The following is a 27,745-nucleotide window of genomic DNA, read 5'->3' as shown; positions in this document are numbered from 1 at the left end:
TTTTTTGGAGAATTATTTACTTTTGAGGTTATGTTGCGTTGGCTTTTTTTGCAGGGGTTTTATCCATGGAGGGGAAATTTATCCAAAGGATGAGAATTGCGCGTAATTCTGACGTTTCAAATCACATAACCTTAAATTTTATTGTTTCTGAGCGTTTGATTTTGTTGAATTTCGAGTGAAATTTTGTGGGTTTTCTTAATAAAAGACAGCTCATATTGAACTAGGTAAGTTCAGAGATTAATTTAATGTCCCAATTTGTATGGAGCAGTTAGAGAAGTCCTTTTAAAATTGCAGAAAGTCTCTAGATGCCATGGAAGTGACTCCGGAGAAGCCTGTGGCGGACTCTTCCCGCGGAAGTCGCCATACTCCAACGCCTCAGATGTCGGAGAGGAAGAGATCCCTCTTCGGTCGATGCAACACTGCCAATATGTGCCTCACTGTTGACGAGGACTCGGATTTGGGTCCGATGAGCCCCATTCGATACAGTCCTGTGGAGGAGGAAGACTTAGCAAATGGTAAAGATCCCAGCAAGGAAGCTTTTTTCCCTGTTGCTAATCCATCTTGGTTTTCAGACGGACTAAAGTGCAGTTTTCGCAATATTCTGCGGGTGAAGTCAACCTCTCCGGACATTGACGAGGCATCCAACATAAGCTCCGTCATTTCTGATCAAGCCTCAAAGATTCCAGATCTGCTGAAGTCTTTCAATTCCGAAGATCTACAGGAAAAAGACAAAGAAAATTGTCCGGAAGCATCAATGAAGACGCCGGAGGTAAGTGCTTTATCAAATATTCGGTTTCGAATTTCATCACGCGGCAGTTTTTTTTTGCAATGTGTGATTTTTTTGTGCTGACTTGATTTCTGACCTTTCCGTTCTGGAAGATTTGAAATTTGATTCCAAAAATTGTGCGTGTGTGCAATTTCTTGATAATTTTATATTAAAATGACCAGGAAACTTTTATTTGAGACTATAATGAAGACACAATGTTTATGAGCATTGTAGTACGTAAGATATGACTGACTGGCAAGAGAGGTTTTGTAAGATTTCTAGAATTAAATACAAATTCTCAGGTGTTCCGGGTGTTAAGCTTACAGTTTTCAAAACCATCGACTTGGTCATTCGCCGCTAGTGGCGCTGTAATTAAAATGGGCGCCAAAGCATCGCATACTTTGCGAAATGCTCGGACTCGTGACTTAGATGGCATGCCTCAAAAGGACTTTCGCATAATTTACCGATTCACAACCGATTTGAAAATCACTCAAAAGATCGCCTGAAATAAATTAGGCGAATTGAATTTCAGAATAAATACTATTGCGGCTCATAATCGGTTCCACATAACCGGTTCCATAACCGGAACAATTGCCGTTCATAACCGGTTCGTAACCGGTTTATAAGCAATTGGAATCGGTTTAGACCTGTCAGGAATTCTAAGGCCTTTCCAACGAGCCCAAACATGAGACAATTCGATTGAGAAATGCGCCCTTTAGAGCTTTTTTGACCTTTGACCTTGAAAACCGGTATTAGGAATGTTTCAAAGGGATTTTCGTATCAGGACAAAATGTCCGCCAGGACAATCTCTAAGACATATCTGGAAATTAAAAAAAAAAATGCAAAACAGTTATGGTCCCAGGGTGTCCTTCAAAGGTCTCAGTCTTTATCTCTGACCCTTTGGCCTTTAGGCGTGGCAATGGTTTACTCTTTCCGGACCACAACATATCCAGCGAACGAATTTCAGTAAAACTCACTTTATTGTAAGTCTTAGTGGTCAAATATGATACTTTTGTAGAGAAAGAATATTTTCCGCCTCTGGGAAATTGGAAAACTCATGGGTACTCTCGTCCCCAAAAGAACGAAAAGGAGACAAACTTGAATTTTCCAAAAGCTAATAATATCAATTTTGTGAATAATTTTTGCGTGTCAAATGACTCGTTTACAATGTTGATCACTAAAACAAGGTGAATTATTGACCAGTATCTTGTGGGATGTCCAGGAAGTGGTGAAGAAGACACCAAATTAGAGCCCGGCGCGTGCCGACTGTTAGCCGTTTTTAGCGCGCCGCCAAACTTTTTTCTTAGCCGCCGCCGCCTAAAAATTTTTGAGGCGCGCCGCCGAGCGCGCCGCCAAGAATAACTCGGCGCAGCGCCAGTAGGCGCCACACTGCAACTTTATTTTTTTACATAAATTTTTGTTTTTTTGTTTTTCAGACTGTTCTTTTTTTGTTTAACATAATTTTTTGTTTTTCAGATTGTTTTTTTTTGTTTATGCGTTTTATGCAAACCCGAGTGATATGTAATTAGAAGATTCTTATAGAAAATTTAACGCTATAGAACTTTACTGAAGATCATTTTCCTCTAGGGGAAAGGCTCATAATTTTGTCCAGTTTCTTATTTTGGACACTTTGAGGATAACATTGGACACTAAAAATAAATTGATTAAAATGATGGATTTTTATTCCAATATTTGATGAATAATTAATTCTATCTAAATATTTGTTCTTTTTGAAAGATTTTAACACTAAATACGTTAAAATTTGAATATGATTTGAGTTGAAATTGCTTTGTTGAAAATTCAGTGTGAGCAATTGCTTACGAGAAATATGACAGAACTTCGTGGCTTACTTCAGTCTTATTTAGTTTTGGTGAAGTACTAACAAAGTTTGTTCGCTGTTTTTGAGTGATATTATTGAATATTCATTGAATATTGTGTTGATTCACGTTACTGATGATTTGTACATTTGACCTGAAGTGAGATTTGCCTTGTGAATTATATTTTTCGTGTTAAAAATGGGAAATTTTTTAAGACATTCACCAGTGAGGTGATGGTTCTTATTTTGGACAGGTGTTTTTCTCACGAAATTTCGTGAAGTTTTAGCTTTTGTGATGACTAGGTTGGACAAATGCCTGGAGAAACAAAGGAGCATCATCTCTACGAAAGAGATGTAGCGAAAAATGCCTTGAAAGGCTCCCGGGAAGGTCAGGGAATGAGCGACTCCGCACGTACTTGGAGTATCGAAGTCAACTCACTTTAATGAATGATATGGAAAGTTTCCGAGCTTCATGTGACATTCTACGTTTCCCTTACATGAACAGGAAGAGGACTTGGTAAGATTGGTTCATCAAATGAAGAACAATGGGCATCCTGTTGAGGTGGATTAGCTGTCCAAATTTACAGCCAAGTTGGACAAATTAATAAACAAGTTGTCCAAAATAAGAGTCAAATTCATCTCTACATATCAATTCATTTTTAAACGTATTAAAACTAATTTTAATAAAAATAAGACGATAAATAGTTTGCTAAGTTTCTAAACAACCCTTCTGAAAAGAGAGTAACAAGAAATGTCAATTAGTATAGAAAATATCGAACTTCAAACTTGGAACTTCGATGCTTATAAGCAGACTGTCCAAAATTATAAGCACTTCCCCTATCTAAAAAATGTTATTTTCGAGCAATTTTCTATGAGATGATTTTGTGGAGTTTCCAAAAATTTGCTGGGGTAGTGTCAAAGCATGGCATAAGTTGTTACATTTTGCTCACGAAAATGGAAAAATGATCTAGTTTATATATTTCGATAGGAAATTTACTTCTTTACCTACTACTTTGTCGAAGATCTTTTTTTCTATTTCTTAACGACAAATATATTTTAATTTAGTCAATATTGATGTTCATTGTAAGGAAAATATTCCAAAAAAGGGTCCATAATTTCAATATTTTTTTTTTTTGGCAAAAACCAAATGGTCAGTAAAAAGTCAAAAGTGGTCAGCAGAAAATCAAATTTGATCAGCAAATAATTCGAAATAATCAGCAAAAATTTTCAATTTTGTCAGTAAAAGATTAAATTTGGTCAGTAAAAACTTCGAATTGATCAGTAGATATATTCGAGTTGATCAGCAAAAAATTAAAAATGAGCAGCAAAAAAATTAAAAAAGCAGTAAAAACTAAAAAGTGGTCTGCAAAAAATTAAAAAGGAGCAGTAAAAAATAAAAATTTGTCAGCAAAAAATTAAAAGAGGTCAGTAAAAAATTAAGTGGTTGGTAAAAAATAAAAATCAGTCAGTAAAAAATTAAAAACGAGCAGTAAAAAATAAAAATTGGTCAGTACAAAATGAAAAGTGGTCAGTAAAAAATAAAAATTGGCCAGTAAAAAATTAAAAATGAACAGTAAAAAATTAAATGTGGTCAGTAAAAAATTAAAAGTGGTCAGTAAAGAATTAAAATTGGTCAGTAAAAAATTAAAAGTGGTCTGTAAAAAATACAATTTGGTGAGTAAAAAATTAAAAACAAGCAGTAGAAAATAAAAATTGGTCACTAAAAAATAAAATTTGATCATTAGAAAATCAAAATTGATCAGCAAAAAAGTAAAAGTGATCAGTGATAAATAAAATATGGTCAGTAAAATATTAAAAGTGGTCAGTAAAAAACGAATTGTGGTCAACATAAAATTAAAAGAGGTCAGTAAAAAATTAAGAGTGGTCAGTAAAAAATTAAATTTGGTCAGTAAAAAATTATAATTGGTCAGTAAAAAATATAAATTGGTCAGCGGCCAGTGATAATCCTAAATCAGTTTATAGTGGTGCATTTCCTTCGGGATCGGGAATCTTCGTTTTTTCCATTTTGTTATTTACACTTTTGTTTTTCCCAAAGATTCCCCCTTTGGAATCTTTGTCTTCGGTAACTTTTGTTTTTTGAAAACTTTGTCTTTGGAAATGTTGTCTTTCATACATTTTTCACAATTTTCAGAAATTTTGTCTGTAACAAATTTTGCACAAGTATATTTTATAAATTTCCAAAAATTTCCTTTTTCTCAAAAAATTTCCATTTGCCCCAAAGTATGAAACTAAAAACCTCCCAAAAACAGAAAATTTCCTTTCGTCCCGATAGGTTATACTGTTAACTTCCCAAAACACCCTTGTTCCAAAGGACGAGACTAAAAATTTTCCAAAACAGAGAATTTCCCTTTGCCCCGACAGATGATACTGGTAAATTCCCAAAACACAGAAAATTTCCCTTTGCCCTAAATAACGAAACTAAAAATTTCCCAAAACAAAATTTTCCTTTGGCCCGACCCGACAGACGATTCTGACAGCTTTCCAAAACACAGAAAATTTCCCTTTGACCTGAAGGACGAAACTAAAAACTTCAAAAAACACCATTGTGATATCATTATTTTATTTAATAAAATATATTTGTTTAAAATATATAAAAGACAAGATTTCCAAAGACAAAGTTTCCAAAAAACAAAGGTTACCGAAGACAAAGATTCCAAAGAAAAATTGGAAAAAAACAAAATGGAAAAAAACAAAGATTCCGCAAACCCTTGGAAACTATGAGAGATAGAGGCCTCATACTTTACACCCTATTAAAGTCTCCTTTAGGCTCAAGATTTGCGAAATTTCACTTGAAAATAAAGAAAATTACTGCTCATTTTTATTTTTTTATTGACCACTTTTTATTTTTTATTGTCCATTTTTTATGTTTTCTGACCACATTTTATTTTTTACTGCACATTTTTAATTTTTGCTGACCAATTTCTTACGGAATTGAATATTTTCAATTTCTTGTTGACCACTTGTTGTTTTTTATTGAACTTTTTATTGACCACTTTATTTTCTACCAATCAAATGTTATTTTCTACTGCTCATTTTAAATTTTTAACTGACCACTTATTATTTTTTACTGATCACTCTTTATTTTTTACTGATCAAATTTTATTTTTTACTGATAATTTTTAATTTTTTACTGAACATTGTTAATTTTTTACTGACCACTTTTTATTTTCTATTTATAACATTTTATTTTCTACTGATCAAATTTTATTTTTTTTTAACCAATCAATAGTAGTTTTTTACTCGCCACTTTTTATCTTTTACTCACCACATTTTATTATTAATTGCTAATTTTTAATTTTTTACTGGCCACTTTATTTTCTACTGACCACTTTTGATTTTCTACTGATCAAATTGTATTTTTTACTGTTTATTTTTAATTTTTTACTGACCATATTTTATTTTTCACTGATCACTTTTTACTTTTTACTGATCATGTTTAATTTCTTGCTGACCGCTTTTCATTTTTTACTGACCGCTTTTAATAAAGTACTGCTCTTTTTTTTTTAATTTTTTTTAATGATCTTGAAAGAAAGAAGTTTTGGGGAGTATTGGTGCCTAAGGACGAAATGTCCGCCTTGACTACCTCTAAAACATATCCAAAAATGAAAGGAATCGATGAATTAGTTTTTGAGATATTTCCAAAAGAGTGGTTTCTGGAGGCGATGGAGTGGGATGAGTAGAAAATCCATATTGTATTTGGATTCCTTGTATTAACTTTTGGGGGGGTTGTCAGAACATTTTGAGTGGCTACCTCTATTATTTTGGCCAAAAAATAATTCAGAAAAAAATTCTTCCCTCTGACTGATTTTTTACTAAGGGGGAGGGAGGGGTTGGTTCTCTTTGCTGTAAATAGATGAAATGGACTCTAGGGGCCTCCCTAAATCATCCCAGACTGAAAGTAGGTGATAGTATTGTCTCTGATAGCATTCATCAGTATCGGTCAATTTGACCGGGTATGGTAGGAATAGGTATAGAAAAATCTCGGTAGGTTTAGTGTTAACAAAATATAGGTACGTGAAATTCTTAACTAATTCACAATTTTGATCCTTAATTTTTAGAATACTTCGCGTAGATAAGGATCTATTCTTTTCTTTTAGGTAAAAACCCTATCAAAAAACACAAATTATAACGGTTTTTTCATAAGTTTTTCACAAAGTCTAGTTCATTTCAAGGTCAGTATTTTTAAACTATTTTAGTTGTTCTATAATATTCTAAAACTGAATAAAAGTGCTTTAGGCTTATACAAGATTTTTAGATCTCTCAAAATAAATGAAATTTTGCCCAAATCCGTCGAAAATCCAATTTCCTAAGCATTGATTTGATTCCTAAGTACCAATTGACCACTGACCTTGCAAAACCCCTGAAGGAATTTTCAGAGAGAATTAGTGTCTGAGAACGAAATGTCCGTCTAAAACATATCCAAAAATGAAAGGAATCGATGAATTAGTTTTTGAGATATTTCCAAAAGAATGGTTTCTGGAGGTGAAGGAGTGGGATGAAAAGAAAATCCATATTGTATTTGGATTCCTTGCATTAACTTTTGGGGGGGTTGTCAGAACATTCTGAGTGGCTAGTTCTATTACTTTGGTCAAAAAATAAATCAGAACGAATTCTTCCCTTCTGACTGATCTTTTACTAACGGGGGAGGGAGGGGTTGGTTCTCTTTGCTGTAAATAGATGAAATGGACTCTAGGGGCCTCTCTAAAATATCCAAGAGTGAAAGTAGGTGATAGTATATAGTAGGTGATTACCTATGTCAAATCGGTCAAATTGACCGGTCGTGGTAGGTAGAGCACATGAAAAAGTTTCTCGAAAAGGACAAAACAAAATAAAAAACAAATACTCAAAAATATATCATATGGACATATTAAGAAAAGTCATGCACTTAAGGTAGTGGCAATTGAACGTCTAGTCTACGTAAATATTAGATATATGTCCAAAAGGTCAATTTGACCGGGCTTGGTAGGTTTAGTGTTAATAAAATGAAGAAAAAAATCGGCGCGCTTGGCGCGCCGCCGCCAACTGCTTCGGCTGGCGCGCCGGCGCGCCAGCCGCCGCTGAACCATTTTAAAACTTCTGGCGCCGCCGCCGAAACCCTCTGTGCGCCGGGCTCTACACCAAATTCCTGCTTGCCAACAGATTCCTCAACATATTTCACACAAAAACACTTTAAAACACATTTCTTTCAACACGATATTATTGTAGACACATTATGCTTTCTCAAAAGCATAAAAGACACTTCCTGGACAATCAGAATTCACCAAAATCAGGAAGAATAGGAAAAACTTCCCTGAAAACAATCTCCCTCGCTGCCAAATGTCAAAATTATCGGCCATATTTGCAAAAATATCGCTCCCGCTTGAAATTTTCTTACCAGGTTGGTGTCAAAAAGCAAATGGCGGGCATTGGCGGGATAACCTTACATTTGACCTCTAAATTTTTGGGGACGAGAGTACCCATAAAGTTTGAACAGTTTTTTTTGAAAATTTAAGAAAAAAATGTTTTTCGAATTTATGTAATTGTTAGTTATCATACTTATTGGCCCCGAGAGGTTTTTCCTTATTCTGGTCTAGAAATATGAAAAAAGTCACGATATCTGCAAGGAAGCAGAAAATCGAAAATTCACGATTTTTGACCAAAAATATCTAAGCTCAGGAGTTAATTGGGATCCTGCAAAAAATATCCTAGATTTGGACATCCTTATAGTTTGTAATTATCGAGAAGAATCGGATTTTTATCGATTCTAGATAGTCTAAAAAAAATTGTTGTTTCCATGGGTACTCTGAAAAAAATAATTTGCAAAAGGATGCAAAAGGAGAACACCTACTCCATGTAATTAACCAAAAAGGGTAGTAACCCTGGCTCCAATCGACTTTTTTGCAAAAATCGATTAATTTCAATCGATTTTTTGGTCAATTCGAATTCAATAAACTTTGTTTTGTAAAAGGATGCAAAAGGGTGCAAAAGTTTGCCATTTTGCACGCGGCAAAATAAGCAATTTCCAGTGGCTTCCAGTTCCAGTGTCGCTCACAGAATTGTCAAATGGCAGACAAAATAATAATTCACAGTGCTGTTAATTCGCAAAGTGGTGATAGTTTTCGCGTGTTTTCTCAATAAATATAATAGTGGAAAATGGGAGGAAAAGCTCCAACGTTAGAGATTTGTGTTGTGATTCACAAAAACACGGTGCCGACAGAAATAAGGTGAAAATTGAGCAGTGTTTTGCAGGAAAATTGACAAACATTTTTTTGGGAAAATGAAATTTTGTGGTTCAGAAGTTTGCTCAGGTCTATGGAGTGTTATGTGACAAATATTTTGTGACGAAAAGACCTAAATAGTGAAATATTTGAAGGATTTGTTCGCGAGGTTGCATCCCAATGCAAAAATTTTTGACATGTTGGATGGTTCATTCAGTAATAGTCCGACGACAAAAATTCTTGCAAATGTGAGTGTTTAAATGCGCAAAAATGGGCAAAATTTGCTAATAAATTAGGTAAATAATAGATAAAGTGAACAGTTTCTAAAAAAAAAAGTGTCTACGGTGGTAGTGGAGTGAAAATTGAAAAGTGCAATTAACATTTTCATTGAGAGTATGTGTACGTCGATTTTGTGTTAATGCGGCAGACAAGAATGCTAAATTCTATTTGTAGTGTTTCACCACAGATTGCGCTACTATAGTGCTCATTCGGAGGTAAAAATTTGCAAAAATTTACAAAGGGAGGCAATAATTGGCAAATATTTGCTAAATTGCAAATTTTTGCACCCAATTGCAAATTTTTCGTTTAATTCTAAATTCATCTCCAAAATTAATCGATTTTTGCACCCTTTTACACCCTTTTGCAAATTATTTCTTTCAGAGTACCCAGAGTTCCATAGGAGACGAAAGAGTTAAACTCTTAAAAGATCTTAAAAGATCTTTTCGGAGGACAAAATTACCGTGACAAGGAAAGTACTCGGGCCATCGGAATAAATTTCTTTATGAAACTTTGCATATTACCTAATTTTGGTACGACAAATACGATAGTACAATTTATTTATTTATATACGAAACCGTGCAATTTATTGTCTAAACCGTTAAAGGGTGACCAAAAAACATGTTTTTTAGGGATATCTCGAAAAGTACTCTTACGATTGTTGTCATTGTCACATTCGTTTTTTAAATGTTTTTTTTCATTAAATTTATGAAATTTTCATGAAATTTATTAAATTTTCGTGAAACATATAAAAATTTACTGTATTAAATTGAATGGTAATGACTGTCGATATATTTTTTTGAAGTGCAAGGTAAAGATTATGTTTTGTAAATGAAATGAAACTGCACTTTTTAAGTGAATCACTATAATTATTACGATAATAACATTTATTGTCAATTCTATTCCAAACTATATAAATATTGTATGGATTACGATATAATATGCATAAAAAATTTTCACATTTTAGAAGGTCCGTTGCTATTTTCAGTTATGAAATTGATCTATTTTTAAGGTTTTATCTCTATTTGTTAAATAAAATTGTGATGAAAATACTCAGCTCAAGCATAAGACGGGCAAGATTGTGCTGAGAATATGCTTACATCAAGCATGAACGGGCAGATAATTCGCGTAAAAACACGCACATCTTAAGCACAAAACGATTAATATTAAGCTTAAAAATCACGCACAGTTTAAGCATAAAACGATTATTATTCCGCTTAAAAACACAAAGAGCTTAAGCATAAAACGGTTAAAATTGCGCCTAAAAACACAAATAGCTTAAGCACAAAACGGTTGATATTCCGCTTAAAAAACGCACAGATCAAATACAATACGGTTCATATTCCGCCTACAAACACGCACAGCTTAAGCATAAAACGTTTATTACTCGCTCTAAAACAAAAACAGCTTAAGCAGAAAAGGTTAATATTGCGCTTAAAATCACGCACAGCTCAATCATAGAACGGTAATTTCGCCTAAAATCACGCACAGCTCGATCATAAAACGGTAAATGCGCATAAAATCATGCACAACTCAATCGTAAATCGGTTAAGAATGCGCTTAAAATCACGCACGGCTCAATAACAAACGGTTAAGATTACGCTTAAAACCGTTCCATGATTGAGCTCTGCGTAATTTTAAGCGAATTTTTATCCGTCTTACTATTGAGCTGTGCGTGATCTTAAGCGCATTTTTAACCGTTTTACGATTGAGCTGTGCGTGATTTTAAGAGAATTTTTAACCGATTAACGATTGAGCTGTGCGTGATTTCAAGCGCATTTTAACCGTTTTACGATTGAGCTGTGCGTGATTTTAAGCGCATTTTCAACCATTTTACGATTGAGCTGTGCGTGATTTTAAGCGCATTCTTAAACGTTTTATGATTGGTCTGTGCGTATTTTTAAGCGCAGTCTTAAACGTTTTACGATTGAGCTGTGCGTGATTTTAAGAGCATTCTTAGTCGTTTTATGATTGATCTGTGCGTATTTTTAAGCGCATTCTTAACTATTTTATGATCGTGCTGTGCGTGTTTTAAACACGATTTCGGATAGCGTTTTATGCTTGCGCTGTGCGTGTTTTGCAAACGATTCTAGGTATGGTTTTTGTTAGCGCTGTGGGTATTTTTCACACGATTTTAGAGAGCGTTTAAAAATAAAAAAAACATGAAATTAAAAGAATTATAAAAAAAAATAAAAAAAGCGTCGTGAGAAACTTACGGAAAAGAGTTAGTCTTTTTGTGACAAAAACAAATTGTGGAGCACAGGCTTCAAAAGAAAACGATTATGGAATTTGAGTAAATATGAAAACAGGGCCAATAAGACAAACCAGTGATAATCCCAGATAAGCTTGTGGTACACCGAGAAAAATGTGGATGGTAAAATTTACCATCCTCCATACAAAATTCTAATGGCCGGATAGTAAAAAAGTCACCCAGCAAACGAGATATTAAATCGGACTGTCAAAAATTGTAGAATCTATTGCATGGATAGTAAATTCTAATAACCGGATGGTAAATTCTAATATCCCGGATATTAGATTTTACTAGCCGGATGGTAAATTTTACTGGCAGGATAGTAAATTTTACTAGCCGGATATTAGAACGAAAAATGTCGGAAAAATTTATTTTTCCATATTTCCATTAATTTTTAGCCATTATTTGAGAGCTTGGGGCCCTTCTTGGATAACAATCTCTGTATTTCAAGCCATTTTGATGCGTGAAAATCTTTTTCCAACATTGATGACTACGCCGAGATTTGAACACGCGACCTTTGTGATGACAGTCGAGCATCTTCCAGCTGCGCCACGAATAGCTATATGTATTCAAAGCATATCGGGAACCGTTGCATCGGCACACACGATATTCCAAAATGAAATTCTAACAGCAGGATGGCAAATTTTACTGGCTTGGATAGTAATTTCAATCCAAATTACTATCCTCCGTTAAAATTTACTGTCCTCCAGTTAAATTCTAACATCTAATATGCGGCCAGTAAAATTTACTATCCAGATATTAGAATCTAAGAGAGGCCAAGGTAAAATCTAAAGGAGGATAGTAGATTTTACCATCCGGCTATTAAAATTTACTATCCATAGAATAGTAAAATTTAAAATGTCAAGATGGTAGATTCTAAAGGAAAATTTCTATGGAGGATGGTATTTTCTACTATCTTTTGAGACAGTAGAATTTAAAGACACGATTTGTAGAAAATACCATCCAAATTTTTCTCGGTGTAGCTGAGATTCTTGGCAGGTGACCTTGAAATGCGTGCAACTCGGAATGCGTGCAACTCGGAATGCGTGAAAATTTAATTGTGAGTTGAAAGGGTTCTCGGCCATCGAAATCGAATAAATTGGCTTGATGCGATTCTTTACCCCCAAAATTCAACTCACAATCGAATTTTCAAGCATTCCGAGTTGCAAACACCTTGAGTTACACGCTTTTCGAAGTCGCCTGTAAATAATCTCAGCTACCATAAGCTTATCTGGGTTTATCACTGGTCTTTTTAAATTGTCTTATCCTTTATCTCTTTTCACATCCGTTTTATGGCAATTACTGCTTTAAGTTCAAACTGTATCGACAGCAGCTCTTAAAAACACAAGATAGCACCCCCGAAAGGATTTTTAAAATCATCGAAAAATGCGTTCTTTTCTTGTAACATGTTTTTATGATGAATATTATCTATTTAGCATAAGTTTTGTATTTCAAATCCCTTCTATATGAAATTGTATCAAAAGTATTAAATAGCTTGTTATTGATGATGTCATAATGTAGAGAAGAGAATTATCCACTCTGTACATGCCGCAGACGATAATTGGACGTTTTTCTTGAAGAATTTGTAGAGAAAATTTGTTAATGCTTTCCTTAAGACGATCATCAGCATTCTGAACAGGAAATTCATGCAAAATTCTTCCAGTTCTTTCCATCTAATTTCAATTAATAGAAATGATTAATTTAATGTTACACAATTTTGAAGAGGATTTTTATAATATTAACCTCTTTTATTAATTGATCACAGAACACTGCAGTAATGGCAAGTTCAAAGAATCCTATCAGGTTTATAAGCGTAGCACTTGCATACATATCCAATGTTGGTGTAGTTTCTGATGAGCCTGTTAGCACTGAGTACTCAAAGAACAGTGGAATTGTTATTTCAACAAATTTATTGAAGTGGTAAAGAATTAAGACGGGATTTTGATGATTATTGAACTTGAGCAAAATGTCATTTAATTCCGAATGAAGGATTAAAAGTTCATCTACTTTATCGCTCAAATGGCAACAATAAATCATTTTCTTTGCATTGGAATTTATGTTAGATAAACTACTTATGCAGTGTGCTATCTTCAGCAATGATGAATTTATCTGATATGCAAAAAATTGCAGAGAGATAACTTCTAAGCAAAAAGAACATCCTATTAGAGTTGTTACTGTATTTGGAATTAGATAAATTGCAAATAGCATTTTTTTATCAGTTTCTTGCATTATTGGTTGGAAAATTATTAATAAAGTATCCATAATTAATTTCACAATGAAAGTGAAAATTGATATTAGAATCATCGTGAGAAAATTAATTTTTCTATCACATTTTTGTGAAAGTTTCACAATTTTTTCGCCATAGGAAATTTTTAAGTTTAAATAATCAACAATATCGTTTTTGTGGTACAAATAGACGCAATTTGTAAGAATTAACACTACAAATTCAAATGTAGATTGTATTGTTCCTACGTATGTCTCTAAAGTACCTCTGAAATTTCTATTAAGCATTTGAAAATAGAATGTTACACAGTACATGGGATAAAAGTAAGACATAAAAATTACTACACTTAAGCTGTAGAGAACAGATAAAGTAGATTTTTGAAAACTTCTTGCTGAATAATTGTAAGAAAATGGAAAGATTCCGAATACTTTATTTGTGTAGTAGGATATAAGGGCAAAAAGATGAAAATTTAGTTCCTTCTTCACTGACATTGTTCAATAGACTACTGAACTGGATAAATGATAATTTAGTTTACTATCTCACGATCTTATATAAAATTAATTAATTGAATTAAGATAAAAGTTAATGGATTGGTGTTAGAGCTTGTGAAATTCTCAACAGTTGAATTCAATTTCAAAGATATTTTGAATTGAATCGGGTCAACTTCAAACTTAATCAAAATTTTGAAAATTGAATTACTACTGATTTTCGGTTAATAAATAATTAAACGTAATAATTAAATTTATAATAATAATTTTAAAATGAACCCAAGTTTTACATTTGACCTTGAAACACCGTTGGAGATCACTGTTGTATCTGACGAAAATATAGGCCTAGATAACTAATATGGATCAGTGGAAGCAAAATTATTCGAGTCGAAATGTCCTCTTTTTATCCCCGAATAGTTGACTTTACGATCCATCTCTGTGAATCAGGCAATCTTAGAAAATTGACGTTAAAAAATCCAAAATTAAGCAAATCTATTGAAAATAGGGCCCTCCGGACTCACCGGAGTGGTTAAACTTTGACCGTAAAAAAATTGATGTCGACAACTTTTTCGGTCAGAGGTATGTATGGACGAAATGTGCATCTGGACTACCTCCAAAATATATTCGAAAATAACAGAAATCGTCTGAGCTGTTTTCGAAATAAACCAAAAACGACATGGATTGAAAGGGGAAGGAGGTGTGTGAGGGGAACGAGAGGGAAAAACGTCTCGAGATAATATTTACTTATTTGGGAGGGGGGTCACCGAAAAGTATTATCTTTTATTGTTTGAGCTCTAGCCTGGTAAAAAGCTTAAATATAAAAATAAAAAAAATAAACCCATTATAAGTATTTTACTAATTCATTACTATAATTGGGACCGATGTGGCCGGATTGGAAATTTCAAGATCTTTCTAAAAAAATACAAATTTAAGTAAATCGAATGAAAAATGTGCCCTCCGGACGGAGTGATTAGATTAAACTTTTTCGAAAATTCAATGTCGAAATTTTTCCGTCATAAAATGTGCATCTATGAAAGTTTTACCTTGATTAGGATGAAAGGAACACTTATTGACACTTTAAGAACTCGTGTCAGGCCTATTGACACCCTACTCTGTACCATTTGAAATACGAAATTTGAACACTTATCCTTATCGAAAAACGTAGATCAATGAAAAAAACGCCATATTACTTACATTTTATTAGATACATTAAATAAATTTCAACATTTTTACAAAAGTGTCAATAGAGGTTCTCTGTCGAAGAGGTGTTCATTCGACCCTACTTCCAAAACATATCCGAAAATAAAAGAAATCGTGTTGAAGCCGTTTTCGAAATAAAAAAAATGCTTTTGGCGGAGCAGGAAGGGGTGGGACGGAACAGAAAAAATGTCTGGAGATAATGTATTTTAATTAGGGGCCACTGATGACCGGAAGTTGATAACTCTTTATGTCCTAAACACACTTACGACTTAAGCCTTTGAGATCTATAGGGACACCGGTATCCCAAAATATCAAAATAATCAAAATAATTATTGAATTAAATTTACATCAGTTTCCCACTATCTAAGCCGTTTCTCAGTATATAGAGACAGCTTAGTCAGAAAAAAATGGAAACGTAATTTGATCATTTTATTTTGATTATAATTACGTTAAGCGGTCTTTCGGCTTAACTCTTTCCGGACCGCAGTATATGCTGCAAGCCTATTTCACCAATTTTTAGCCAAAAATATCTAAGCTCAAGGATTAATTGAGGTCCATCAAAAAATATCTTACATTTGGACATCCTTATACATATGTACAACACTTTTATTTGAGTCTAGTGCAAGCTTAATAATGGGGATCATTTGTAATGGGAAATTCGTCGTAATAAATAAAGCAATACGATCAATGTTTTCTTTTTCTTTTAAAATAAAACAAACGAAGTTAACAATTCGTCGCTTGGATCAGCAATTGTTGTAACTTACTTGTCACGAATTGTGAACGGAAAAGATTTACCTTGTTGATTTGTTTCCTTTAATTTATATCTTTTCTTTACGGTCAGTAGAATATTTGAATGAAATATGCACGGATATGGCCTGGTACTTTTTCTCCTTTATTTTCTCCTACGACGTTTCGGAGGGGAAAATAAAGGAGAAAAAGTACCAGGTCATATCCGTGAATATTTCATTTAAACTTTAATTTATATTTTACACGAGGTTTTTTTGGGAATCTATGTTCCTTTAAAATAATCAGGCGAACAAACACGTAAGGTTTAGATTCGTACACTGTGCTTACACTGGGATCGGTGGGAAACAGAGTCGGGAGCTCATCTCCATGTAACTTTTGTTACCCAAATCAGCAGCTCGTATAATTGTGTATTTCCCTATTAAATTACGAGAATTGTTGATTTAAAGACTGAGTTACGACGTTTTACATTTTATATTCCCGATTTTCTTGCTTCAATTTGAAATTGTATCAAAAGTATCAAATAGCTCGTCATTGATGATGCCATAATGTACAAAAGTGAATTGTCCACTCTGTACATGCCACAGACGATAATTGGACGTTTTTCTTGAAGAATTTGTATAGAGAATCTGTTGATGCTTTCTTTAAGACGATCATCAGCATTCTGAATAGGAAATTCATGCAGAATTTTTCCTGTAGTTGCAATCTACAAATATGGAATAAATTTAGAGAGTTAATGGTTATTTTGCAGGAGAATGTAAATAATCTCAGATAAATGCAATTAGAAACCTCATTAATCAGTTGATCACTAAACATTGTTGCCATTTTCAATTCCAGAAAACTAAAGATATTTGTTAGTATAATACTTATGTATGCATTTGTTTCTATATCTGCTATCGATAGACCAATTGCAGCAAGATAGACAAAAAATATGGGAATAATAAGTTCAGCAAACTTATTCATAAAAAATAGTAATAGTACAAAAGATTGCACTTTATTGAACATTACTAAGATTTCGTTCAGTTCTGAATGAAGAATCAAAAGTTCATCAATTGCCTCACTAGCTTTACAATAAATTACAGTTTTCTTTGCCGTAGACGTTGTTTGGGGTAAGTTTGTTAGTTGTTGTCCAATTTTACAAAGCATAAAATTAATTTGAGCTGCAAAATATCGCAAAGTAATGACTTCCATTGTAAAATTACACCCTGCTAAAGTCATCACAGCATTTGGTACTAAATTAATAGTTAAAATTATGAATATAGGTAATGTTATTGATGGTATTATGTACATCGTCATATGATTTGCGCACAATTTAAGCAGAAATATGGCAATTAATACTATTAATCGAATTACAAAGTGCATACCTCCATATAATGTTTGTGAATATTTCTCAATTTTTTTCTCATAAGCAATTTTTCTGTTGAAATACACAATAATTTCTTTTCTATAGTAGAGATAAACACATTGCGTTAAAATTACTGCTATAAATTCAATTGTACCCTGTGCGGTTCCAACAGTTGATTCTAAATTTCCTTCAAAATTTGCATTGACCATTGCGTAATATAAGGGGATACAAAATGTTGGATAGAAAAATAATAAAAATAAAATGTTCACAATACAATATGCAACAGCTACGGATGATGCAGTACATGTTCTTGTTGTAAAATTGTAGGAAAATGGCGAAAGACCGTATAATTTGTTTAAACAATACGTTAATAGGACAATACTGTGGAACTTTGCGTGTTCCTTTGGTGGCATTTTCAGGCAGACTAATTGGGAATTGAAAAAATGAGTCAGTGTCATAAAATTCCATTATCGAAATTTGGTCATTATGTATTAATTAAGGATGGCAATGTGATATATAGAGACATCCTGGAAAGTTTCAATATGTGTTTTTGATCCTACGACTGGAATATTGGTTTTGCGTTTATTAATTGGTTAAAACTCTCCCTCGTAGCATTTATAGACGTAAGGAAAAGCTTTTGACAGAGTATAGATTACAACATTCATAGTGGCTTGAATATCGAAGGGTATTGATGTATACTTGTAAATGGTTTTATTTTTCGGGCATAATTGTAAAGGAAGCACCTTTGTCTCCTACCCTATAGGTTAATCCTTACTATCTTTTTGCTAAGATGTAAGATAATTTATATTAAAAATATAAGTGTACGTAAGAATGTTCCGAAACCGATAGGTTAGCTTGAACGTTATATTCGACAAATTTAACGAACTGGTTCAATAATCGAGGGGAATATCTTGTAGACTTCTTGGAAGGCAATATACTTCTCTATATCAAAGTTTTTTAAATGAGATTTTTAGGTAAAGAAATTTAGAGCAATGCGTAATTTGTGTGACTCATGTAAAGCCACGGGGCTTTATGCGGTCTTCAGAGTAGAGGTTTAGCCCAGTTCTCGGCGGTCTCAAGATCTTAAAAAGTAATAAATTTTATTGGTTTTTCAGGATTTAGTTGATAATTTGCCTTTAATAATCCAATCTGAAGTCCAAACTTTCCAAAAATTCTTTACTTATAAGATACTAAAGACGTTAAGCCATATGACTAAAGCTTAGGGAGGTCTGAAGCCCGTATTACAGAGGGGATATGAGGACCCAAAGTTTAAGTGGAGTGAAACAACGGCCCACTGCACGAGCTGTGACACTCCACTCAACAGCCTGAGCCATATACGGGCTTCTGATCTGAGACTGAGCCATATGGCTTAACTGATCTAATTTTTCAACAATCAAGAGTTTTTGGAAAAAATTAACTTAGGATTGGATTATTAAGTACAAATGACCCATTAAATTGTGAAAATTCAATAAAATTGGCTGCTATTTAGGATTTTGAGACCGTCGGGAACTGGGCTAAACCTCTTATTTGAAGACCGCTATACTGACTGTCTGCCGATGGATAGATCGGCAGAGGGTTCTACTGATTGTGAGTTTGAATCGAATGCCAAGCTCTGACCATTGCCCACTGTGCCTATGATGGAAAGACAAAGACTTGTCTAAAAGGATGAGTTGTCCACGGGACGGATTTGCATCCTCGTTTAGGCATGGCTTGGCTTAATACTCAAAGACGAACATATGTATAGCAACGCAATAAAAACGATAGAAGCTTGTCCTTATGATTATAGTTCCGGTCTCTAGACTTGCCAACTGCAGATTTTTCTTGTACATATCGGTCTTGAGTTTATTCAGCGCATGTTGATAATATCAGGCCAAATAGGTTTAGACTGATTCTCGAGAATATTTAGCCTGTATAATTAGGCAGTAAAGATTTATTCCAAACTGTGATACATTGAGGGCTTATCCAAAAGTGTCCAAAGGGCTTGTCGATTCCCAGTCTGACCACCATCATGTGAACATCGTCCGTAGTTGAAAAAGTGATAGTGAAAGATTTCCCTGACAGACAGCCTTTTCCCACCAATTGTTATACCTAAAGAAGGAGACATCTCGCTCCAAAATGTTGGCTAGAGAATAAAAGAGGAGAGGAACTAGGTCAAAATTCCGTGTTAGGACAGGTCACGGCTACAGGTCTAAAAAACTGAGATAGGTTAGTTTAATATGAAGGAGTTTTAGTTGAATCACAGAGCACAAAAAGCCATACTACAGAGCAGGTCACTGTCTAGAGTCTGTCGGGAGGAAATCTATAAAGCAGAGGCGTGCAAGAACCGTTGAAACCGAATAAACGTCAAATGAAACATGTACGTCAATGGTCAAAACGCTACTCACTGGTAAAAATAAAAGGGTCAAATTGACCCTTTTCCAAAGGATGGATCATATTTGACTCTTTGAAAGGGTCACCAGGTACCCTTCGAAAGGGTCACGGTTTTGACATCTATTTAATTCCGGAATAAACGAATAAAAAAACAATGAAAAAGTGGTCTTTGGTGTTCGCTCAGATGAGAGAAATATGATATCAGTAATAAGTTTACAATAAAACATGATTATTCGTGATAAATGTGCATACTAAATTTCAAGAGATACAAAAGTGAACCTTTCAAAGGGTGAAATACGATCCATCCTTTTGAAAAGGGTCAATTTGAACCTTTTATTTTTACCAGTGCTATAACAAACTTATTTTGACGTTAATTCGGATTCAACGGTTTTTGCAGACCTCTGCTGTAAAGACTGTGAGATTTGGCAGACGTGCAACTGCTGGCCTGATTCGATAACACCTCAGAAGTGTTATATTGAAATTCTCGCATCATCGGTTGGATCAGCAGCTACTATGCTAACTTCATTTACTTAGTGTCTGCATTTGTTGTAAACGCCGCATCGTTGTGTGGTGCTTCACGCAGATTGATTATGACATTTGCTGTTCCAAACGACGATATCCAACTGGGCTAAGAATTGTCAAACACGTTGATCATTTTACATTTTATATTTTCGATTACAATGCTTCAATTTGAAATTGTATCAAGAGGATCAAATAACTTGTCATTGATGATGCCATAATGTACAAAAGTGAATTGTCCACTCTGTACATGCCACAGACGATAATTGGACGCTTTTCTTGAAGAATTTGTACAGAGAATCTGTTGATGCTTTCTTTAAGACGATCATCAGCATTCTGAATAGGAAATTCATGCAAAATTTTTCCTGTAGTTGCAATCTAGAAATATGGAATAAATTTAGATAGTTAATGGTTATTTTGCAGGAGATTGTAAATAATTTCAGATAAATGCAATTAAAAACCTCATTAATCAGTTGATCACAAAACATTGTTGCCATTTTCAATTCCAGAAAACTAAAGATATTTGTTAGTGTAGTACTTATATATACATTCGTGTCTATATCTACTTTCGACAGACCAATTGCAGCAAGATAGACAAAAAATATGGGAATAATAAGCTCAGCGAACTTATTCATAAAAAATATCAATAGTACAAAAGATTGCACTTTATTGAACATTACTAAGATTTCATTTAGTTCTGAATGAAGAATCAAAATTTCATCAATTGCCTTACTAGCTTTACAATAAATTACAGTTTTCTTTGCCGTAGACGTTGCTTGGGGTAAGTTTGTTAGTTGTTGTTCAATTTTACAAAGCATAAAATTAATTTGAGCTGCAAAATATCGTAAAGTAATAACTTCCATTGTAAAATTACACCCTGCTATCGTCATCACTGTATTTGGTACTAGATAAATAATCAAGATAATAAATCTAGTTACTGTCATTGATGGTATTTGGGAAATCATCATATGATTTGCAGCAAACTTGATAAAAAATAAAATTATTGATGCTGCGTTTTGGACTGCAAAATATACATTTCCATATAAAATTTGTGAATATTGCACAATTTTTTTCTCGTAAGCAATTTTTCTGTTGAAATATACAACAAGTTCTTTTCTATAGTAGAGATAAACACATTGCGTTAAAATTACTGCTATAAGTTCAATTGTAACCTGTGTGGTTCCAACAGTTGATTCTAAATTTCCTTCAAAATTTGCATTGACCATTGCGTAATATAAGGGGATACAAAATGTTGGATAGAAAAATAATAAAAATAAAATGTTCACAATACAATGTGCAACAGCTACGGATGATGCAGTACATGTTCTTGTTGTAAAATTATAGGAAAATGGCGAAAGACCGTATAATTTGTTTAAACAATACGTTAATAGGACAATACTGTGGAACTTTGCGTGTTCCTTTGGTGGCATTTTCAGGCAGACTAATTGGGAATTAAAAAAATTAGTCAGTGTCATAAAATTCCATTATCGAAATTTGGTCATTATGTATTAATAAGGATGGCAATGTGATATAGATACATCCTGGAAAGTTACAATACGTTACTTTCTATCCTACGGCTGGAATATTGGTTTTGCGTTAATTAATTGATTAGAATTTAGAGAAAAAGCTTTTTACAGAGTATAGATTACAACATTCATAGTGGCTTGAAAATCGAAGGATATTGATGTATACATGTAAATGGTTTTATTTTTCGGGCAATTGTAAAGCAAGCACCTTTGTCTCCTACCCTATAGGTTAATCCTTACCATCTTTTTGCTAAGATGTAAGATAATTTATAATAAAAATATAAGTGTACGTAAGAATGTTCCGAAACCGATACGTCTTAGGTCTGAACGTCACGGGACTGTCGGTAGGAAGTCTGTAAGAGCTGTGAGATTTGGCAGACGTGGAACTGGTGATCTGATTCGAAAACACCTCAGAAGTGTTATATTGAAATTCTGGTATCGTCGGTTGGATCAGCAATTGTGTCAACTGCATTTACTTTGTGTCTGCATTTGTTGTAAATGACGCATTGCTGTGTGGTGTTTCACGCAGATTTATGATGACGTTTGCTGTTCCAATCGACGATATCCCGTTTTTACGCGAACTTAAATTCCCTCCATGTGCTGATATTTGTAGCTTCGTCTAACGTATTTGTTTATAAACTAAAAAGAAGAGCTTAATGCTCAGCGCACAATAATGTCCAACGCACAATAACTTTTGTTTTGTAAACATGTTATTGACATTTCAATGAGAGTGAGTGAGATCTAGATCTAGTCATCTCGCTCACTCTCATAGAAAATTTTGAAAACATATTAACAGACAAACGTTATTGTGCGCTGGGCATAACTTTTGTTTGTAAACATGTTTTCAAAATTTCGCATGAGAATGAGCGAGATGACTAGATCTAGATCTCACTCACTCTCATTGAAATGTCAAAAACATGTTTACCAAACAAAAGTTATTGTGCGTTGGGCATAACATAAGGTAATCAACGTAAACATTCGACGCTGTGTCACGTGGACTACAAATGAGACCAGATAATTGAAAAACAGATATTCCTTGTCAGGACTCCTTGATGTTCGACGTGGGTGGATATATCAGAATTTGTCATATTACCGTTGTAGATTTCTTAAGAGCAAAGACCCCAAAGACCGATTGTCCTGGCCAATCCTGACCGATTACCGTGGTCAGATTAGGAATTCCAATTCTTATCGGATATCGTTAAATGAATTGTTAGAATTGCCTGAGGTGTTTTCCAGAAAGGAGAGGGTGAAGGGTCCACTTTTGGATTGATTTGAAGAATATTAAATATTGAAGCATTCATTGGTGTACTGTATAGTTATTTCAACACAAAAACATTCACTTTTGGGCAAGACAGCATGTCATAGAAATTGAAGATTTACTTGTTACACCATCAACTGGATTAAGAATTGTCAAACACGTTGATCATTTTACATTTTATATTTTCGATTTCGATCCTTCAATTTGAAATTGTATCAAAAGTATCAAATAGCTCGTCATTGATGATGCCATAATGTAGAGAAGAGAATTGTCCACTTTGTACATGCCACACACGATAATTGGACGTTTTTCTTGAAGAATTTGTATAGAGAATCTGTTGATGCTTTCTTTCAGACGGTCATCAGCATTCTGAATAGGAAATTGATGCAATATTCTTCCTGTAGTTGCTATCTACGATTTTGAAAGAGATTTAGAGGGTGAATACTTTGTTTTAAAAATTTATCAATGACCTCATTTATTAGTTGACTACAAGAGATTGTTGCCATTGCAGATTCCATAACACTAAAGATAATTATTAGTGTACTACTTATGTATAAATTTACTTTTACTTCTGTAACGGACAAACCTATTGCAACGAGATACTCAAAAAATACTGGAATAAGAAATTCAGCAAACTTATACATGAAAAATAGTAGGAGTACAAAAGAATTTAGATTGTTGAACATAATTACAACTTCATTCAGTTCCGAATGAAGAACCAAAAGATGATCAATTTTATCACTAAATTCACAAGAAATGGCAATTTTCTTTGCTTCAGATGTTGTTTGGGGTAAAGTTTTAAGCTGTTGTACCATTTTACTTAGCATAAAATTAATTTGAGCTGCAAAATATCGCAAACTAATGGCTTCTATTGTGAAATTACAACCTGCTAAAGTCATCACAGCATTTGGTACTAAATAAATAGTTAAGATTATGAATCTAGTTACTGTCATTGATGGTACTTGGTAAATCATCATATGATTTGCAGCAAACTTGATAAAAAATAAAATTACTGATGCTACGATTTGGACTACAAAATGTACATTTTCGTATAAAATTTGTGAATGTTGCACAATTTTTTTCTCGTAAGCAATTTTTCTGTTGAAATATACAACAAGTTCTTTTCTATAGTAGAGATAAACACATTGATTTAAAACCACGGCAATAAATTCAACTGCAGATTGTGATTTTCCAACAGTGGATTCCAAATCTCCTTCAAAATTTTCACTGATCATTGTATGATATAAGGGTATGCAATAAATTGGATAGAAGGACAACATAAATAAAATGATCACAATACAATATGCAACAGCCGCAGGTGACACAGTACATCTTCTTGCTGTAAAATTGTAGGTAAATGGTGAGAGACCGTAGAATTTGTTTAAATAATAGGTTAATCGGAGGATTTTTTGGAACTTTGCGTGTTCTTTTGGTGGCATTTTCAGGCAGACTAATTGGGAATTGAAAAAAATTAGTCTGTATCATATAATCTAATTATCGAAATTGAGTCATTAGGTATTCAAAAGGGGTGATAAAATTCTTCAAACTGTACAGAATGTTCAAACTTGTGACTTCGATGTTATGTATCCCATCTCAAAATCCATATTTTATCAATGATGTAAATGATAGGTATCATCATGATTGATAGCACAACTATTTTGTTTTTGAGATTCCATGGCAGTTTTTTCATAGTTTAGGGCTAAACAATATGGAACAGTCCATAAACTTACAAACATTAAAATTGACAATATCATTACAATACGTGCGAAAAATCATAGTTTATCTATAAGATTGTGTGTCGAATTATTGTAATGTTAATTACAAAAACCAGTAATAAGCCCGGATAAGCTTATGGTAGCTGAGGTTTTTTACAGGCCACCTTAGAAGTGCTTGCAACCACGGGTGTTTGCAAGCCAGAATGAGTTAAAATTCTAATGCAAAGAATCAGATAAAAAGTTTATTGAAATCGGTTGAAACGTGAAGATTCCGGAGACCGAATTATCTGGTCCTAAAAGACCGAAATGAGTGAAGTGGGTAAAGAGAGGGAAGAGATTTAAAATTTAGGGCCCATATAATAATATATTATCTACTTTAAATCACAAATTAATTTTCCGGAAAATACATGAATAGAGACACATTGCTTTAACGAACATAACCTCCAAAACAGAAAAATACAACAAACTTTTTAAACTTCAACTGACTCACGGATTTTTTTATGTCACCCGGACAAGAAGTTACCGGATAAGCGAGAGTCTACTGTATAGGGATAATTGCTCATTTTTACCTAGAAAATCAAGTTTATCCAATATTCAATATTCGTTGATTTTGTTCGCATTTAAAAATTTCCCCACGCAGGTAACACAAAAACCATGGCGGATTCTCTAAGCACATCCTTGTTTTACAATATAATAGACTTGCAAAACTAACGCTATTGACGCTGCAATCGTAAAGATGTTTTCTCGAAATTTTGAAAAGTATTTCGAAATTTCCTTTTCGATTTTTGTATTAACCCATTTATCTATTCATGGTTTGGACAGGTGGATAAACAGAACTACTGTAGGGATCTCAGGATCTCTTTCAAGAAATCCCTAATTCTGGGAGACATTGGAATACCTCAAGCTTTGGCTGGGAAAGGGACACGGAAGTGGTTGGCTAAGTGGAACGGTGACAATGAAGAGCAGAGTCCCAATGGTAAGGTTCCAAAGCCCGATGGTGAATGGAATGGGGAGAATCCCAAAGCAAAGACGTCACTTTCCTTTGAGCCCCCAGCCATTTCACCTTTGCGTTTCTACACGCCGGATGTTACAAAGACCAACCGTCGGGTAGTGTTTATGCATACTGCAGCCACCACAGGTAAGAGATATTCAAAGGGGGCGAAGAAAGTTGGGTTGATTAATAAGGGAGTGAGGCATAAGATCACAAAACCATCGCTGAAGGCAATTCATAAAGCTCAGGAGAAGAAAAGTAAAGTTGTAAAGAAGGCGGAGGAGAAAGTGAAGGAGAACGGTAAAGAACAGATTTCGACGAGTCAAATTGAACGGGTCAATAGGATTTTGAAGATGGCTCAGAATCCTATTGAAATGGCTCGGCCATTGTGTAGAGAATCAGAATCTGATGAAGAGGTTGAGGAGGGGGAGGAGGTGGAAGAGGAAATGTGTGAGGAGGAAGTACCCGTTAGTTCAAAGAAGTTTTTCAAAACTGGAACCAAGCGTACCAAAAAGTACCAATTGACAAATACTTTGTCAGCTACTGTGGACCGTGGGAAGTTGTCTTTGGTGCCACTGAAGAAGAGGAAGAAGATCAGGCGAATGTTTGATGATATTCAGGATTCCTTCAGGGATGAACGCAATGAGGTAAACAGCATTATTAATCAATTGACAGCTGAGGAGGAGGCAGAAGTCGATGGGATTATTGCGAAGATTCAGAGTGATCCGGATGAGGAATTTAGGAAGCGTTTACCGTACAAAACATCCGATCCGGCACTCATTAGCCGTCAAAAGTCCATTTTGGAGTTGTTGATCAGCAATAAAAAGTGCACAGAAGAGACTTTCAAGGTATTCATTGCTGAACCAGAAGCTCACAAAGCTCAAGCTGCAAGGATTCTCGATGAGATGTTTTATTTGACAACTGAAGATAGCACTGCCGTCACAGAGAAGACGAACGAGAAGGTTTTTCCGATATTTCAGAAAGAATTTCAACCTCAAGAAGAAAATGTCAAGGATGGGCATGGCAAGAGGCCGGTGAAACGTCTCTGGAGACCAATTGGCTCTGGACAGATGCAAATTGATGCGGGACAGAAGGAATTTGGAGCAAAATACTGCAGTGAGTGCAATCTTGTGTATTCAATGCATGAGCCTGAAGAAGAAAAACTCCATCAGGATTTCCACAATGCGCTCAATTGTATCAATTTCCGTGGCTGGCAGACGGAAAATGTTGTGCTCAATGTACCCGAATGGGGCCCAAAGGGCAGAGTTATTTGTGTCCAGAACACAGATTCCAAGCCCAAGATCAGTCGCGTTAAGGAATTAATTGAAATTGTTGATGCTGAATTGGGAGCTTTTCCCAAGGACATTCCCCCTAAAGCCATCACCTACCTAGCTGTGGCCTATCAACAGATCGTAGGTGTTTGCGTGGCTGAACCAATTTCCTCAGCCAATCGCCTCGTTCAGCGCAATGGAGTGGATTATTTCTCGGAGGAATCCTTCCCAGCTCACTGTGGCATCCTTAAACTCTGGACAGCATTGCCATTCAGGGGTCAGGGAGTTGCCAGACAACTTCTCAAAGCTGTTCAGATTCACTTTGTCTTTGGCCATGTTCTCACTTTTGATCAAATTGCCTTCAGTTCTCCCACAGAAGCAGGCAGAAATACTGCACAAAAACTCTCCGGAAGGGTCGATTTTCTCGTTTATCCCTAAAATTCCTCAAAATAAAAATGATAATTTTAATTTCAAAACGTTCAAAACTTTGTGTCATTCAAAAGTACTCTCTAAGTATTTTATTACATACTCAAAAGTGCTCTCTATAGCAAGAAAATATAGTCTCAAAAAAAGTTCAATTAATTTTGCCATATTTTTTTTTAAAAATACTTTAGACTTCTTAGGATTTCTCTAAAAGCTCATTTGAAATTTTTAGGCTAATTCGAGTGGGTCCAAGAACTAATAAAAAGTTCACTGTCTTATTTAGCAATATGAGTATTTGTGGATTTTTGTATTATTTTTTCAATAAATTTGTTTGAAAAAAGAAA

At 34.3% G+C, this 27,745-nt stretch overlaps 1 protein-coding gene across 1 annotated transcript; it reads left to right on the top strand.

Annotated features, from left to right (window-relative positions):
* The first annotated feature begins 96 nt into the window (after positions 1 to 96).
* Positions 97 to 27,745, top strand: LOC129800312 (N-acetyltransferase eco). Its single transcript, XM_055844601.1, has 4 exons — positions 97 to 224; positions 295 to 515; positions 573 to 769; positions 25,539 to 27,745. The coding sequence occupies exons 2-4, from the start codon at positions 311 to 313 to the stop codon at positions 27,414 to 27,416; spliced, it is 2,280 nt and encodes a 759-aa protein (XP_055700576.1). The 5' UTR covers positions 97 to 224; positions 295 to 310; the 3' UTR covers positions 27,417 to 27,745.

Source organism: Phlebotomus papatasi, chromosome 2 (genome assembly GCF_024763615.1).
Source record: "Phlebotomus papatasi isolate M1 chromosome 2, Ppap_2.1, whole genome shotgun sequence".
Classification (NCBI taxonomy): Eukaryota; Metazoa; Arthropoda; class Insecta; order Diptera; family Psychodidae; genus Phlebotomus; species Phlebotomus papatasi.
This window is presented reverse-complemented; position numbering and strand designations above follow the sequence as displayed.

Bases quoted from the DNA above. Each gene is read 5' to 3' on its own strand.
- LOC129800312 (XM_055844601.1), top strand. From the start codon at position 311: ATGGAAGTGACTCCGGAGAAGCCTGTGGCGGACTCTTCCCGCGGAAGT. The intron at 516-572 runs GTAAAGATCCCA...CTTGGTTTTCAG, and splicing joins GGAGGAAGACTTAGCAAATG to ACGGACTAAAGTGCAGTTTT. The intron at 770-25,538 runs GTAAGTGCTTTA...TGGTTTGGACAG, and splicing joins CATCAATGAAGACGCCGGAG to GTGGATAAACAGAACTACTG.